Below are 16,075 nucleotides of genomic sequence, written 5' to 3'. Positions count from 1 at the left end.
TTAAAAGCTAAGTTTACGAGTAAACAAAATACGGCTTAGGCAATAAACTTAAATAATTGATACTTTCACTATAATTGCTATAATCCTTTGGTAATTAAAATTAAATAATAATTTATACAAATGCATGTTGCGTAAAGGCTAACGATGGACTAGACTGTACTTTGTTTAGCGTGGCGACTTGTAGTAACTGACGTGTGATGTGGGAGATTTCTGCAACAGATGACAATCACCCATTTATATAAGCCTTACCTTATTACCGCTATAAAAGTTTATGATTCAGTTCTTTGTTCAAAGGACTAAAAGTTTTTAGTTCCAAATCTATGCCTGTTTCGACACAAATTGGTATTTTAGATAGGAGCATGTTATACAAGAAGATAAAAAATACGTAAACCTATATATTATAGAGCACTAAAATGGTGCGGTCGTTTCTAATGATGGGGTGGAAATTGGAATAGGAGATTCCATTGTATCAAGACCATTAAATATGTAAGTAATTAATCAGCCGGAAAATCGTGGATTACTTTTTATGTAGTACTTGTTTTTACTAATATGATATTTAATCAAACTTTTTACGTTAATTATTTTAAACCGGACACAAAAAGCAATAACGTTTTTTACTCGAGATCTGTTTTAACACTTACGTCTTTTTTAACGGCCGACCAGCAAAAAGTACACAGTGATTTATCTTGGTCGCTTACGTCATTCTTCTGTAAGCAGGGTTGTTCCAGATCTCCTGAAACATGAACAAAGAAATAACTTTATAATAATTTTCTGGTGGTTGCAATATAAACCCCTATTTAAGATTTTTATTTATTCTGCTCAAATCATGTATGGATAACGAGATCTCAATATAAATATGATCCAAAGCAATACCAGGAAATGAACTTATTATATAGATTATGTTCAAATAATGGAGTGTGCTATACGTATGTAGATTAAACTATAGTAAGGCCACATCAATTCTGTTTGAGACTGAACGCAAAACCGCTCTTATTGCATCAGATTACAATTAGCCTCGGCCCACCTATTTCTTAGGTACTTTAAAAATATGTTAAGTTCTTGAAAGCCGGATCTGTAGGCTGTAAGTGATAGTGGACCTTAATGTTACCTGTATAGAGTTGATTGTCGAGGTGCGTGATGTAGCTACCGGCTAGGCGAAGGATCTCAATTTTGCTGAGCTTCCTGTCTGGTGGTTCCGTGGGGATGAGCAGCCGCAGTGTGTTGAACGCTATGTTCACGCTGCTTAGAAATAAAATTATTTTGATAACAATTCTATTAAACAATAATAATTATATGTATTATAAAGGGAAATAAAAACAAGTTCCCTCAATAATTAAAAGCACATAACATTAAAACTTATGACTATGACGTCTTTCTCTCTCATTAAATTCAATAATTACAGGTTCTGTACAGCCTTGAACAGAACTTTTTAACTTCTGGGATTTGAATCTGACCTTCTAAATGAACTGAAGCGTGAAGATAAGAGCTGATATATATAAAAAAAAAACTTATCTCGCAAATTATGTTACTAATTGCCGTTCAAATTTCTAGTTGTATTAGTTCGAAATACAGTAGCTGTAGGCGCCTGGTGAAGAAGCCGATCTTATCTTCCTTCTATATCTTATTTAAGTAATCTTAATAACCTTGTCAAGTTGTTATCTATCATCATTAATTTAACGTTAGATTTGAAAGGGATCGTCGTCAATAAATCGTGCTATGCTTCAGAGGATGATTGCATTCGTTTTATAATTGGCGTCTAGATCCTTTACCTTTATATGTATAAATATGACTAGCTCACATACACAATATTATTAACGTATTCCCGACAGTTTTACATTAAAATTAAACCTATTTCTTAAAAAAAATACATTCCAAGATTTTCTTGAGTTAAAATGATATTACGCTTATATTAGCTTCACTTGAATCGCATCGATTTTGAAGCAGTTTTTCTACAAAAGAAAAGTATAAATATCGATTGATACCTATTAATTTCAAGTCTAAACGGCACAAAAATTAAACGACGAGAGATTTCTCAGAATAAACCAAGTAAACCACTAATAACTTAGTAAAAGTAACTGGAAGTGAAGTCAATAAGTAACTTCCACATGCAATATCAATACTAACTTCTGCGTCCGGTCCCTCTCGCGCGCATTCGCCTGGCACCTTTGCTTCGCCGCCGGCTGGCTTTCAGAATGCTGGTACGAACTCACGGAGAACACACGTTGCTCCCACGATTCTTCTCCACACTGATAACTTAGGAAATTCTCCATGGCAGATACGACTATTCGACAAGACTAGATAATATCTAAAAGTTAGTTCTACGTGTTCCGGTGGTAGTGTAACTTCGGATGCAGGATGCGTACTAATCCGGAGACGTATGTGGCCCCACTAATAAGTATCCCGATGGATATCGCTCATGAAGGAGTCATTTAGGAAGAACAGCGCGCGCCACTGACTCGCTCTTAACCGATAATTGTATAAACAGATGGCTGCCGATGTGACAGGCACGCATTCGGGGCTCGAGAAAGTTTCTTTATTTTCTTTTTTGTCGTAACCAAATAGTGAAGCTTGTACTTGTGTTCTATGTCATAGGAATTGAAGCTCGGGAAATTGCTTAAAAATATAGTCTTTAGTAGATACCTATGTACATAAAACTGAAAGTTTACAACATAAACAATGTAACTACTGTCCGTACTGGGAATACTGGGATAAAATATAGCCTACCTATGTTACTCGGTAAGAGTGCAGCTTTCCGACAGTGAAAGAATTTTACCATTACAATAAAAAAAAATGTTTCCCCTTTCTTATATTAAGTATAGGAGTATAAATTCAATTTAAAAAATACATAAACGACAGTTAAATCTTATTTATTAACACCAAAGTGACCTCCCTATAGTCCGTCCCTGATGTGGCGAATGGGTGACTTGTCATCAAGAATGTAAAACGCGTCTCCCCCGAGCTTTGTCTGTTGCTTTAAGCTAACTACCGCAATAAATATATTTAATGACCCTGATGATTCTCCAAACTGGATCTTTTATTTCAGATGTGACATGAAATGTAAAACAAGCCTCTTTTGTTTAGATTTTATTTCATGTCACTTACTCGTAGCGAGATGTTGTTAGACATAGGTCACTTAGACATAGGTGCTGAAGTCGGATAGCAAAATTCAAAGCCTGTAGCGGAATGTTTAATTTCGAATGTTTAATTCTATAATTACTATTCTATAGTTCGGCCATTCAGAGAATGCGTTCCTGACACGTCGCGATTGAACTGACGACGTAACTACATTCATTGATTATTGATATAATAATGTTGTTTTAATGCTCCTCAATTGTTAAAACGGTAAACAACCAGCAAAAATATTTTTATCGTAACTGCAACGCCATTGCAAAGTTACGTCGTCAGTTCAATCGCGACGTGTCAGGAACGCATTCTCTGAATGGCCGAACTATAGTGAAAGTAAATAACATCATTCTTTTAACCGAATCAAGTACGCGAGTAACATGACTTTTCATGATATGTATTTGAAACAATTTGGCTACAACTCTCGTCCCTTTCATTGCTAGCTCGAACTAGTCATTCAATTCATTCAACATGTTTCGCGTATGTTCACGTCTCGAGGGGATGCGTGGAGTTCCGTGGGAACATCGGCTAATTGGTTAAATTATACGATATGTCGACCGCTGCGTTCATTCGTATTCATTTACAACAGTTACCGAGTTCACATGAAAAAACAATAGACGACACCAAAGACTACAAATACATTTTATGAAGACTGTACACATTCAAAGCTTACACGCATGCGTGTATGATGATTATACGGCTGCTGCATTCATTTAAATATTTATGAACTTAGTGCTTCTTCGAAGCTACATATCGGTATTTTCATCATCTTAAACTTATGTAAATGGTCAGGTATACCAATATATTTTTAATTTCTAATCTTTTGGCAATTGTTAATTTTATTTTCTAGTTATTAATATTAAAATGCCGACGGTAGATAGGTTTTAAAACATGACGTACGGTGATATCGCACGACTCATTAAGTTGTTCATCCCAACGCAACCAACAATGACTTGCGTAGACTGGTGTAGCAATCTCTGGTGATGCTCAGGTGGCTGTTGGCTTAGTGGCGACGTCACGACCCCCCCACGACGCGGCGCTGTCGGCCAACCGACGCAGGCGCACCACGGCCGAGACTTTCTCCTCGCAACACCTCTGCCCGTGAAACGAGCGTCGCCGCGAGTCGCACACGCAGCCGCGCGCGAGTCGACCGTCTTCGACGCTGGCGCGACACCGCCGAACACTACCTACACTTCCGCGTACAAACATAAACCGCTTTCGCTCCGTAAACAGTTTTCGTGTGAACTATTTGTGTTACGCTGGTCACATCCTACCTGAGAGTGCGTGAGGAGTATCGTTACTGAAACAAACAATTGAGCTTGGACGCCAAAGTGATGCTTTTTCGTAATTAAGAGGTGAGTCTACTTACCTTTCTACTAAATGGTCAATTCTGCGTTAGACGATGGCATTAGATGATAAGGTGGGCGAACACTTATTGGTGAACGCAAGGACACGATCAGGCTGACTACTGGACGTCGGACTCGACGACCATTGTCCTAATTCATTTGTATACTTGAAACACGTTTTTTGCACAGGAGAAAAGAAACCGAATTTGCATATTAATTGAAAAGTTTGAAACAATGCATGATGGAGTCGTCCTCTTTACGTTACCCACTACCTACACCTACAATATTTGTCTGAACAGTTACATTAGATGAACAGTTAAGTACGGACCGGTCTGGGTATGGCCGGCATTCATAGATCAGCTGGTCTGACAGAGTAAGATAAAACTGATATGAATCGGGACATCCCGTCAAAATGTTCAAAGGCCGACTAACCCACAGTATGCATTGTATTTAACTTAATTGTATTTTATTTAAGATACATGCGGCGTTTAATGCTCAAGGATTAGATGTTCCGTGCTTTGTGTTAGCGGCTGAGGAATAATTATTAAAATAATGTCGATTATAAGCTGCTTTGTGACCGTCTGAGTATCATTCCGTGTGTCCAAAACTGTTTCCGCTTTACCACTAGCAGTAACAAAGGTACGTGACAAATTGCAAGTAAGTTGTTAGTCACAAGGCGATAGTTGTGCAACTTTGCTTGACTTCCCTTGCCGAACGAACATACATGCGTATTTAGGCGATTATCACACTGCCCCGCATGATGCAGCGTAGTGCGTGGATGCGTTTTTTTTCCGTTGTATGGAAATATCTCCGTTTGTATGGAAAACACGCATAGTCCAACACACTGAAAATGCATCCACGCGCGTTCATGCGGATCACGCACATACATGCGGAGAAACACGCACCCCCGCGCGTAGGTGCTGGGCGAGACGCAAGGTATGGCACACTGAATCCCGCAATGCCGCGCGTGATTTTGAATGGGCGTGACGTGTATATTTGAAAATAGAACTCGCTGTGCGTGAATTTACAAAACGCACCTACGCGCGTGAGTGCGTGAAAAACCCGCACGATGATGCAGATCTGCACTCCCGCAGGAACGCGCGTAGGTGCGTCGACACGCAAGATGCAGCGTGATGCGGGGCAGTGTGAAGATCACCTTAGCCTTTTTGTAATTTGAAAATGGAATGTAAATTGACATAGACACCTAGATAGAAATAGTTGATTTGTACTCAATGTAATACTCAAAGCCTTTGCACTAAGAATAAGACAAAAGAACAAGACCACCTCTTATTGAGACCGTCCTACAGCAGAGGTAGCTTACTGGTAGGACGGTAGGATCCCGAAAGTTTCGAAACCGTTTTAGGACCTAAGTATAACTGAAGTTTATGAATTCGTGAATGGTTATTTACCATACCTATTATAAAATGGTGACGCTTATGTTGTAATGGATTTACCGTATGAAGACGGAACTATTAATGAATACTCATCAATATTACGTTAGATTATCGAGTCGTTAATATCCGTGTAGTTTCCGCATGAGTTCACTGAAGAGCCTTCGTGATTCCCGAACGTTATTGTGTTCGGTGAGTCGAAATCCGTGTGATTCACGCCGTGACAGGATCCTCTTTGACATCCTGCCAATGACCTATTACAATACGCAGGCGTATGTGGTGCCGGAGGTCGATCGACGCATAAACAATAAATGCAACACAACCGTTATGTCTTATGTCATACTTCGATGAAACACGAGACTAGACACGAACGTTTTTCATCGATTGACACGCTTACTGCTTTTTGTATCTATTATTGCCTTATTTTGATGCGATGTTTTATGACTATGCAAAGTAGACGGTATTGATTCTGTTCAATTATGAGGTAATTATGTAGTTTCCTATAATCATTGACGTTGCATTTTAGTGAATTGTCTCTTTAATTTCAATTTTGTAATGGACTGGCTCGTTACAATATTATTTGCATACCCACGACTAAGATGATAAAATTGCGAATGTAAACGAATTCACGATTTGGATTACATTAGTCGACAGATTTTTTCTATATTCCACTATAAAGGGCCTCGTAAAGTAAACATCACGTTTATGTTGTGTGATATGTGACACATCTGAGTAATGGCGGAGTATCGAAGAAACGAAGGTGACATACACGATACCTTTTGACCCACTTTGAACTTTACTCAGTGTAATTAATAAGGACATTAATGGATATCTAGATGAGACAAATGATTGTTTGCCAATCTTTAGTCGTGACTTGTACAACTTTTTCTCTAGCTAGCAGATACCGAAATTTCCTCAAGGATAGTTTTGACTATACACAAGAGAAAGTTTTATTTATATTTCGGATAGTGTTAGGTGATTTCTTTTTCATGCAAGTGGATTGCATTCCCCTGTCAAAATTATTATTTATTTATTGTATTGTATAAATTACACTGTCAGAAAACACTAATCTAGATTTGAAAAACTGAACTGAATGACTATTCTGGACTATTAAACAATAACAAACGGAAGAAGAATCATAGATATCTGCTGAGGCAGAAGATATTGTTGCACTATGAGCACAATGCTGTTTGGCAAGTCGGCCTTGTCAGCAAATGGGTCAAATTCACGCGCCGCTTGCCCAAGCGCAATTATACATGACCGACCATTATTTTATTTAATAATTCAAACACTTATCGAACCATCATGAGAAAAATCTAAAGGGTACGATGTGTAATGGGCTTCGTAGTAATTACTATACTTGTCCAAAACACTTCATTTAAGACTCGGTATTTGAGGAATGCTATTGTATTAAATGACCTCATCCCACTATTAATAAAGTCCACGATATTTCTTGCTCGAGCTTACTATGTTTGGCCAGTTCTTGAACTTCATGTTGGGGAATACCTAAATCTATTCGCTGTCTGGAATTTTAATTGGTTCTACCTTCCCGCTTGGTATTCAGGTAGGGTCTGTCCTTTTCTGCAATAGCTCTTAAACATCATCACTCACGATTTCGTTTTGTTATATTTGTGAGCAAAGTAAGCTGACCACGTAATACTTACTTCAACTTACTTGCTTACGATGCTGGGTGACTATGTGAGTGAATCTGGTATTGCACAAGTCAGTATAATAATGTAGGCCAGACATCTCGGCGTACATCTTTCCGACTGAGGCTGCGTCCTTGTGATATCTTGTCATTATAAAAGCTAATGAGGTCGGTATATGGTTGTCAACCTATAAAACCTTTTGGTTCAATCAAGCACTTGACAGTTAAAGGCAATTTGTCCCTTCTATTTTCTATTTACTTGATAGTTTATTTGTACGCGATGTATTAGTGAATGGTTAAAACATAAATAAATCATTCATTGTTTTAAAAGCACTTAACACAAACCTCTTTGCTGAATTTAAGTTCTGCTTAATAAGTACGTAGACCTTTATAGAAAAGCTACATGAACCTTTAGCTGGTAGTAAAAGAAGCGTAGTGCTCAGTTTAAATAGGCAGTGATAATTAACTTAAGTGGAAAATTTGCATAACTTAATAAGTCCTACATATAACCAGTTCATTAGCAAAACATAATAATATGCCTGTTTATAATAATTAGTCCTTGACATAAACATCCAGACACTAAGACTTCCTTGTGCTACCTTTTTGTCTATCTTTGTTGTTTTTACTATAAAATAATTTTTATAATAGACTACTCAAAAAATTAAGTTAGTAGTACAAGCTAACAGCTATAAGCTGACAGGTGAGGTCAAATTCAGGAAATAAATACTACATATTTGATAATAAATTGGCAAAGAACACTATTCTACTTTTCACATGTCATGTACCACTAAGTGTGAATAAGAACCAACTTTAGTTACAACATGAAAAATGATCCCAAAATAACGTCCTGTAGTTGTAACAACGTCGCAAATGGAAAATCTATTTAAGTGTTTTTATAAAAAGTTAATCTGACAATTAATAACGCATTAACTTTAAACGTCTCTGAATGGTTTGTGAGTTTGTGATTAAAAACATTGTTTTAATCGCAGCGATGTGTGAATCGGCCTCTAGTTTTATTAATATTCATGTCTCAAGAGGCGAGTGAACGTCCCTGCTTAGATACAACCTCTGCGATTACGAATAAAACTGGTCGAATCGAGATTTACGTTAAAACATTCGCTTTTAAGAGAGCTCGATACTTTTAATAACATATCTTCCTTTACATAACATAAAACAAAGAATGTTCGTTCTCCTGATCAGCTGGGCTGGTTTTCATAGTTTTTTAAACTGTCCTTCATGAATAGCAGAATTGATCTTTGAACAATGCAAGGGAACGGGTAACGTTCTAAGCCGGACATTCGAACGGGTGAAGTCGCGGGAAAAAGCTAGTGGTTTATAAAAACAAGTAGGTACCTAATGAGAGCTTAGAAAATGTTATGCTTCTCGCGTAACCAAGCGAATTGGAGTGTTGGTTTTTATTAAACACTAATTCAGTTGTAAGCAGGTGTGTGTTTATCAGTTGATATACCAGTTCTATAAAGACCATTAACATTTGAGTTAGGCGTGTTATAGAACATAATTATTGTGGATTTTATTATTAGTCATAGGCATTGAAATATAACGTTTTTTGTCGTACTAGAACCAAACAACATTTATTATTGGATACGGATTGGGTCAGTTCACCACTACTACAAAATTTGTACCGACCAGTCGTAGACCGCCCGGCCTACGTGCTGGGTGTAAAAAGAAATTGGACCATTACGACTCCTGGCAACATTCACAATCATAATCTGCATGCTTTTCTGAGTTCAAACCAAATGCGGTCCTCACATTTTGCATACTCAACTCCACCCAGCGCCTGGACTATCGGGAGTTTTCTTAATTTTTTTCTTTGCATGCTTGGAAATATTGCTATTATTAAAAAAAAAAGAACCACGAAGGATCGAATTTACAGACAATCAAAATAAAATCTATCGCGTTTTTTGAATTTGGAACATTACACCGCCTGAGCAATGTGTATGAAAAGGTTACTAGATAATCTTTGGTTGGATCTCTTCTAGCGTCCTTATCATAACTTGACGTGCAATTGGCTATTTCCCGGCCTTTGCAATAATTTACTTCTACGAGGTAGTACCTACGCGATAATCTATTATATTCTTAATGTCATCAAACTAATTTCAGAAAGCGATTACCATTCAGCTATTTACAGCAGATTCAAAGATTGCAATGTGGATGGCACTATTTTTTGTACGAAAACCTTTTCACCCAATATTAGAATTATGAAACACTGAGAACTTATTACTAAGAATTAATTATATCGGACATTTCTTCTTTATTCTAGCTAGCCTGTACACCTACTGGTTTTATTCATAGTTTACGTTCTAATCTAGATAAAGATATCATGCCCCTGCTTTATCCACATAAGTAACATACAAGACTGTTGTATATGTTAATCTGATACGTAGGCCACATTTTATGGAATAACATCGTGTAAAGTAATTAGGTTAACTGTTTATTGCTAATACTACGTCGCTACCCACCTGCAAGCTTCATCTTTAACACAAGGTATACATTACATAAAGTACACGTTATGCTCTAGTTTCTACCTTAAATGGAACATTAGAACATTTTCATATAACGCAGAATAAAATTATAAGTAGGTGCTGCTAATAAAGATTTAAATAATAAATAACAACTCACACGAAACGACGATTAACATTGCTTAAAAGACTTTAATCATTTTCGAAATTGTTAACGCACGTGTAAATGTCAGGTGAATTATTATAAACTCTCAGTAACAGGAGATACGAGGCTTGTTTTTGTGAGCTTCCGTGAAAAAGAAGTAAAGCCTCGTGGACTACAATAGTTCATTGACCTCTGGCTTGTAATGCTAAAGGGTGCCAATACGTAATTTATGTGATAGCTACTGCCTCCCACAATGACGCAGAAAAAAAAAATTAAAAACTATTTTCCTCCTTTCAGAAATTTAAATACAGAACTCCTTTCAACGTAACTAACGAATGTGCAAAATAGATTTGAATAAAAAAGAAATACATTTTGAAATTGGAATTCGGTTTTGGCGGCATTTGTTCTTGATTAGTGAATATTTTTATTTTACTCATTTCAATAAAATTAATGAATATAGTGTTTGTGTAAGACCAAAGATAAGATAAGAATAACTATAATGTGCAAAATGAAACATATGAAGAGTAGAATTTGAAACAATGGTAAGAGTAATTATAAAATTCTAATATCATTCATTGATTGATCGGTGCATACACGCGATAGTTAGTTTCGAGGAACTAGATAATGTACCTAATTATATCACATTTACATCGCTTCATATTAATTGGTCGATAAGTTTGTTACCTACATGGAATAGTAGAAATAAATAATATAATAAGCTTCTATCTAATCTTAACCTTTGTGCTTTGTACCGACGACGTGTTGTCACCGACATAATATTCTGATACTTTAGAAACCATTGAGTCGGGCTCAGAATTATAACCAGATTCAGGATAAGTACAGACTATAAAGTTTATCGTTCCATTCTACCCACACCTTTATCTAAAAGTACGTGAAAATCACCTTGTATGTTACAAAAAAGGCAGACGCATAAAAAATACACGTAGGTAATTTTTTAAGGAAAATTTTATATTTATGATCAAAATTATGATAGGTAAAGGTAGTTATTTTAATTATAGCTTCGATTTTGAAACAGGTTTGTTTATTTAATTGACAGGATAATAAGGAGATGAGCAGCTTAGCGATGATTGTAAGTCTCACATCTGCTATGTTGAGTTTCAAAAGTACCTAGTTATTGATAACTTTTTATTTTAAGTGTAAATATGATTACGATATACTCTAAGGAAATTATTGAAAGGCAAAAGAGTTTATTGAAATCACCCCCAAAAACCTGAAATCCTTTCCCGTTCAGGTTCGTGCATTTTTAAATAAATAATTATTTTGTTGTTTGTTTCCAGATTCTAAATAAACAAGATGGCCGCTCCAGATACTGTCGGGAGTCGAATCTGGCTCCTAATGATGCTGGTTCCGGCATTACAGATAATTTCACCGGTCTTTTCTAATCCAGGTGAGTTATTTTTTTTTATATAATAATTTTCTTTACTCACAGTATATGTATGGAGAAATCACCACACCATTAAAGATCTACTTCTTTTTTTACTCGTCCATGATAAGTAGATACTCTTTTGCCATATTTTTTTCTGAAGCATATTTAATGTTTATGCTTGAGGCTATAGGTACGTTTGCGTTGTTACGCCATCGCCAGCTAGCCAGAGAGATGTTCCTAAAATTAAGCTTTCATCATAAAATATTATATTTCTAGTACAAGAAAAGCAATTAACAACTATTTAAAATAATATAATAGTCGGTTATTATCATGTTTACGACTATAAACATTTCTTGACTATTTAATTAGGCTATCATTCTACCCGAATATTATCCATAATAATGTAATAAAACTATTGTGTGTGGGCGTTTACTGTAATTCGCAATAATCCATAAGTTCTACGTGATTGTTATAAGCGGCCGGATATAAAACTGTTAGGGAAATTACACGGTATATTAAGTTATTAGAATTTCATAATAATTTACAAGCTTATGAAAAACCTAGTAAAATAATTGGAATATAGGTGATAATCTGTCATACAGATATCATAATTAAAACATGGACATATCACAACACAGTATAAAACAAAGTCGCTTTTTCAGACCCTCTGTCCCTTTGTACGCTTAAATCTTCAAAACTACGCAACCGATTTCCATGCAGTTTTTTTTTTAAATGGATAGAGTGATTGAAGAGGAAGGTTTATGTGTATAATAACATTCATTATATAGTGGGGAAATACTGTTATCCCGTGCGAAGCCGGGGCGACTACTATTCCACCGGATGCACCCGTGTAAGGTAATAAAGACCTTGGGGTTTGACATGAAGGACCATAATGCTTTGTGAGAATATGACAGATAGTAGAAGTCGTGTTGCCAACTCTGTATCCGAAACAAGCTAGCTAGATTGTTTACTATATCTAGGCCGTCCTACTTCAGCATTTTGGGCACACATATTGGCAATATAAACCTCAAATCTGTAATAGTTGAAATTGTGTAGGTTTATGTACGATTAAGTGAAGGAAACGATAATATTATTGCTAAAGACCCTACAAACGGATGTACAAAACACGCGGATACAGAGTTGGCAACACGACTTGTACTATCTGTCATTTTGCACAAAGCATTATGGTCCTTCATGTTAAAGCCCAAGGTCTTTATTACCTTACACGGGTGAATCCGGTGGAATAGTAGTTTATCTGTGCAACAAGGATGTGTACGGTACGGGTTACTATGTGATTTTATTGTCACCAAGTACATCCCGCGTGTAGATCAGTCACGAATTGCGATTACGAGCTTGTATATTTTATCGTTAATGCTCATAGAACATGAACAGGATTCACGTGGGATTATGTTGATCAACGTTTGCATAATATGACAATTCCGGATATAAAATAACTGTGTTAAAGAGCACCGATATTTTGTGTAATGCTCATTTAGGTATAACGAGGGTTGCTGTTCCATAAATTAGAAATATGTTCAAGCAACTCAAGTAGACATCGAGAATGTCTCATTTCCCAATTTTCTTCTTTAAGGCTGCCCGCCCACGTCTGTCAATCGGTCACCGATTATTGGGCAAATACAGCTTCACTGACAGTGCAGCGATCGTAAAACAAATGACAGAAATAAAATGAATGCTTATAAAATTGTTGGTAATCCATGACCTACGATTTCCATTCACACATACTTTAAGATAAACATTATGCATAGGTACTCAACCATTACATGAAATCAAGGAAAATAGTAGATAAGCTATTGCATTGCACTGATCATTTACTTAGAGATCCTTGAAATGCATTTCACAACAATCGTGAGCGATGCCCTGTGGCGTATTCATGAATCACGGATTATTGTGTGCTATTAGACGACTTAACGATAAACAATCGATTCAATTATTTATCCTGTGAATCGATAATGCAACTATAAAGTACATTTCTATTTAGCTGGGTAAGACGGATGTATGTATGTAAGAAAGACCTGGTGCTGTGCCAACAAAATATGCTTAATCAGATGCAGTGTTAACTTCCCTCTGAAATAGTCATGTCAATTGTGCAATCAGTTCAGTGACTCGCAATATAATTCGTTCGGAATTCTCTTTGGTCATCTTTTGAAACATAATGTATGCTGTTTGATGTAGTACTGGCTCACAACAAAGGCTGGTCGTATTTGCATATTTAAATATAAAAAATGAAGTGAAATAGATCGTCATTTCCTAATAAGATGATACGGAAGCACAACCTGTTTGCGTGTACGCATTTGTTACACTTCCACTTAATATGAGTTTGATATCACGATCATTAGCGCTTGAACTCATTGTAGCGACGCGAGATCTTGACATTTTAGGCGCGTGCGCACCGCAGCAGTCACGACACCCGCCGAACATTTCCCCGCGACCTTGACTGCACTTCCGCTTCCTACAGGTCAAGGTCAAAACGTTTTTACGTGTTTATGAATTATTGCTGTTGTTTAATTGAAATAATGAATGCTGTTTACATTGTATGTAATTGAAAATGTAAACTAAATTTTGTTTTAATAGTATGTAACAAATTCTTCCTCATGATTCACTGTTATTGAGAAAAAATAGATATATTTCTCACACTCAAGTGGAAAGTAACCTATGTTGCTTCAAAATGTAAGTTTTTTTATAATATATTACGATTAAAAGAAACTCTGGACATAATATGAACTTCAAAAATATATCTGACATTGGTAAAGATGAGTTGAGATATAAAATATTTACCTACTTTGTCTACAACTTGTACCTAGATACCTGAGTTACCAACATACATATTGTGTTATGTAAATCAGCTTCATCATAGAGAAAGTTTTCAGAAAGTAAGTATGTATTCGAAAATAATAAGAATAGGAAACAGTATTCAGTTCGATGATTTGTGTTATATCAGTTGTGGTGGGCCGGATTTCAAAAGCAATGATTAATGTAGATAATATTTTAGATACAATTCGGAAACAAACGTTATTTACCAAAGAAACAATTAAAAACGAAACTTTCGAATCCTCCAAGAACTAAGGTGAAGGTTGTGTACCCATGTGACGTAAGCTATAATTTGATAATTGCAGCCGCAGCCCTTGACTCGCTCTGAACTTGCGTAAAAACTTAACCTCACATGCAGTTATTATTATAAAATAACTACACAGATAATGTACTTAATTAGCTTTGAGGAAGAATTCTAAAGTTCTAAGTGCTAAAGCTTATGCACTTTTTTACAGGCGCTCACGAATTCCTGTTTACATCATGTAACAAAAACTAAAGCTAGATAGATCCAAGTAATTGGTTAAAAGCACATTTTTATTTCTTTAACGGCTTCAGTAATGTGGTTTACATCCGTACATCACAGAAAGTAAATTACATACTATGAAGTTATTTTATACGACGATAATTTGTAAGAAGATCATTGTAAGTATTGGTCGTTTTCTAACGGTTATGACTAGACATCGGATTATATGCATTTGCATGTTTGCATATGCAAATGCATATTATGCTATTATTTTAGCGTTATTGCATATTTTGGTACTTTTTCATTGATAGTGCATATTTCAGTATTTATACGTGATAGACGTGTTGTACTACGCCAAAGAGTATAATAATAATTAGTACGCTCTCCTCAGTGCGCTTTCGCCAAAGAGTATATCTCGGCAGAAATGGCGCCAAATTTCAAGTTCTGTCCGGTAACGTCAGTTGACGTCGAAAGGTCATTTTCAGCCTATAAATTAATTTTAAGTGACAAACGTCACAAATTTGCGGCAGAAAACCTTGAAAAATATGTAATTGTATATTGTCACAAGAATTACAACTAATAGTACCTCTATGTATATTTAAATATATGTTCTGAAAATAAAAGTTAATTCTATTAGTGGTTTTTTAATTGTGCATATTTTGTGCATATTTCGCTCTTTTTTAGTGCATATTTGCATGCATATTTTGGCATTTTGATAGTGCATATAATCCGATGTCTAGTTATGACACACTTGATTTAAAATATTACTTTTATAGTTAAACAAGAAGGTACTTATTTAGCAAGCATTATGTGGTTCGTAATGAGGGAATAAATCTTTCTATGGTAATAAAAGATTGTACCCGGTATGCATAACATTAGTTCCGTGTCTTGGCTGACCTCGGTCATATCGAAGTATGCCAAGATAGAAAAAGGAAAAGACGAGTAGGAAATGCTGAGTCAATTGTACGAAAGTAAGCGCCACTACATAGTATAATACAAAGTCACTTTTTATGTCCATATATCCCTATGTCTCTTTGTACGCTTAAATTTGAAGAAAAACCAAAAAGATGTGCAATAGTTTACAGAACACTAAACAAATGCCACTAGTTAAGTGCTATAGATTTGCAAGAATAAATCAGATTACTTTAGCGATTAATCTTGCTTGTCTCGACTTACTAATAGCAAACATTTAATTCCGGGACAATTTTTGACATTTAAATGTCATTGCACAATACAACTGCTGCAAATTAATTGGCCGCTTCC

General features: G+C 35.9%; 2 protein-coding genes across 3 annotated transcripts in view; one reads left to right on the top strand and one right to left on the bottom strand.

Annotated features, from left to right (window-relative positions):
* Position 1: 1 nt before the first annotated feature.
* LOC124637465 (transcription factor 15) lies at positions 2–2,652 on the bottom strand. Of its 2 annotated transcripts, none has more exons than XM_047173967.1 (4): positions 2,125–2,652; positions 1,109–1,239; positions 642–733; positions 2–210 (listed from the first exon to the last, which is right to left on the bottom strand). In XM_047173967.1, the coding sequence occupies exons 1-4, from the start codon at positions 2,268–2,270 to the stop codon at positions 166–168; spliced, it is 414 nt and encodes a 137-aa protein (XP_047029923.1). In that variant the 5' UTR covers positions 2,271–2,652; the 3' UTR covers positions 2–165. The 2 variants fall into 2 exon arrangements, with proteins under 2 accessions (XP_047029923.1, XP_047029922.1); XM_047173966.1 differs by having other exon boundaries at positions 1,109–1,242; positions 2,125–2,647.
* Positions 2,653–4,114: 1,462 nt separating this feature from the next.
* The window catches only part of LOC124637464 (dual oxidase), a 41,904-nt gene continuing 29,943 nt past the window's right edge, over positions 4,115–16,075 (top strand). Inside the window, exons 1-2 of the mRNA XM_047173963.1 lie at positions 4,115–4,478; positions 11,432–11,541. Of these exons, the coding sequence (XP_047029919.1) occupies positions 11,448–11,541 (94 nt within the window). The 5' untranslated portion in view covers positions 4,115–4,478; positions 11,432–11,447. The remainder of the gene's footprint in view (positions 4,479–11,431; positions 11,542–16,075) is intronic.

This window comes from Helicoverpa zea, chromosome 16 (genome assembly GCF_022581195.2).
Source record: "Helicoverpa zea isolate HzStark_Cry1AcR chromosome 16, ilHelZeax1.1, whole genome shotgun sequence".
NCBI lineage: Eukaryota > Metazoa > Arthropoda > Insecta > Lepidoptera > Noctuidae > Helicoverpa > Helicoverpa zea.
Note: the sequence above shows the minus strand (reverse complement) of the source record. Positions and strands in the feature narration are given on the sequence as shown.